General features: G+C 59.1%; 1 protein-coding gene across 2 annotated transcripts in view; it reads right to left on the minus strand.

Moving 5' to 3' along the window:
• Positions 1-628: 628 nt before the first annotated feature.
• Positions 629-1,422, minus strand: part of LOC143282048 (chitin synthase chs-2-like) — a 49,838-nt gene continuing 49,044 nt past the window's right edge. For both annotated transcript variants that reach the window (XM_076587483.1, XM_076587482.1), the window contains exon 20: positions 629-1,422. This exon is cut by the window's right edge and continues 123 nt beyond it. In XM_076587483.1, coding sequence (XP_076443598.1) covers positions 640-1,422 — 783 coding nt within the window. In that variant the 3' untranslated portion in view covers positions 629-639.

The raw sequence follows: 1,422 nt of genomic DNA on the forward strand, positions 1-1,422 counted from the left end.
TGCAATGGGTTCTTTTAAATGTGCTGAGCGCGTGACGCGTTCGAGACTTTCCGTCTCCACCCATTGACTAGTACTCATATGACCATTCAAGGTCCAAGGGATGGGAGATTTGTGTGTGTGTGTGTGTGTGTGTGTGTGTGTGTGTGTGTGTGTGTGTGTGTGTGTGTGTGTGTGTGTGTGTGTACGTGTGTGTGTGTGTGTGTGTGTGTGTGTGTGTGTGTACGTGTGTGTGTGCGCTTCCAAAAGATAAGAATGGCACCGTGATTCAAAGATTTTTCATCAAAACAAATAAGAATGAGAATAGGAATAACCTCACACACACACACACACACACACAACCACAACACTACACATACACGCGCAACACACCCCTTTGCGAAACTCTCGTACGAGAAAAAAAAATACCCCCGTCCACCCCGTCTACCCCGCACCCCCCAAGACCCAAGACCCCAATTCCCGCCACCCTCCCCCAACCCCCACCTCCACCCCCCCACACACACCCTCCCCCAACCCCCACCTCCACCCCCCCACACACACCCTCCCCCAACCCCCACCTCCACCCCCCACCCCCCTCCACACACCCTTCCTCACCCCCACCCACCCCACACACACACCCAAACCCGTTCCCACCCCCTTTCTTCACACAATGTCCACGCCGTTGTGCCCCCTGAAGAGCCTGCCGCCGCTGACGCGAGAGGGCGGCGGCATCTGGAAGTTCTGGTGCACGAAGCGCTGCCTCATGTCCCCGGAGCGGTCTCCCCAGTAGCGCCTCTGCGTTCCGAAGCGCGCCACGGCCCGACCCTGAGGGCGGGACAGGGAGCCCTTCTGCTGGTAGCGCTGCTGCAGCTGCGTCAGCTTCTGCTCGAAGATGGTCTTCAGCATGGGAAACTGCCCATTCGTGGACGTCGCCCGCTGCAGCCGCGTCGGGTGGTACGGGTACTGGTACGGGGGATACGGATACCGGAAGTGAGTCCCCTGATGACGCCCCAGCGTCTCGTAGATCCCGCCCGTCTCTTCATCTTCCGCCATGCCTACGCCCACGCCCATGCCTACGCCACCACCACCACCACCACCCTTGTTGTTGTTGTTGGGTTTGTTGTGGGTCTCGTGAAGGGAGGGGTGGAAGTCACCCAGGGTCATGCCGCCTTCTTCTTCCTCCTCCTCGGAGTTGAAGCTGTCGTCGCCGTCGTCATTGTAGTCCGGGGAGGGTTCCAGGTTCTGGAGGATCTTGGTCTGGTTGACGACGTAGCGGGCGAACTCCTCCTCGGAGAAGGACTTCTTGCACCAGTCGATGCGCGTGGAGGCCATGAGGTGCAGGAAGGTGCCCCAGCGGTGCACCAGCATGGACAGGAACTGCAGCATCAGCACCAGGGCGAAGATGGACAGGAAGACCAGGGAGAGGGGCTCGTACTTCTGCACGAT

Source organism: Babylonia areolata, chromosome 5 (genome assembly GCF_041734735.1).
Source record: "Babylonia areolata isolate BAREFJ2019XMU chromosome 5, ASM4173473v1, whole genome shotgun sequence".
Taxonomy (NCBI): domain Eukaryota; kingdom Metazoa; phylum Mollusca; class Gastropoda; order Neogastropoda; family Buccinidae; genus Babylonia; species Babylonia areolata.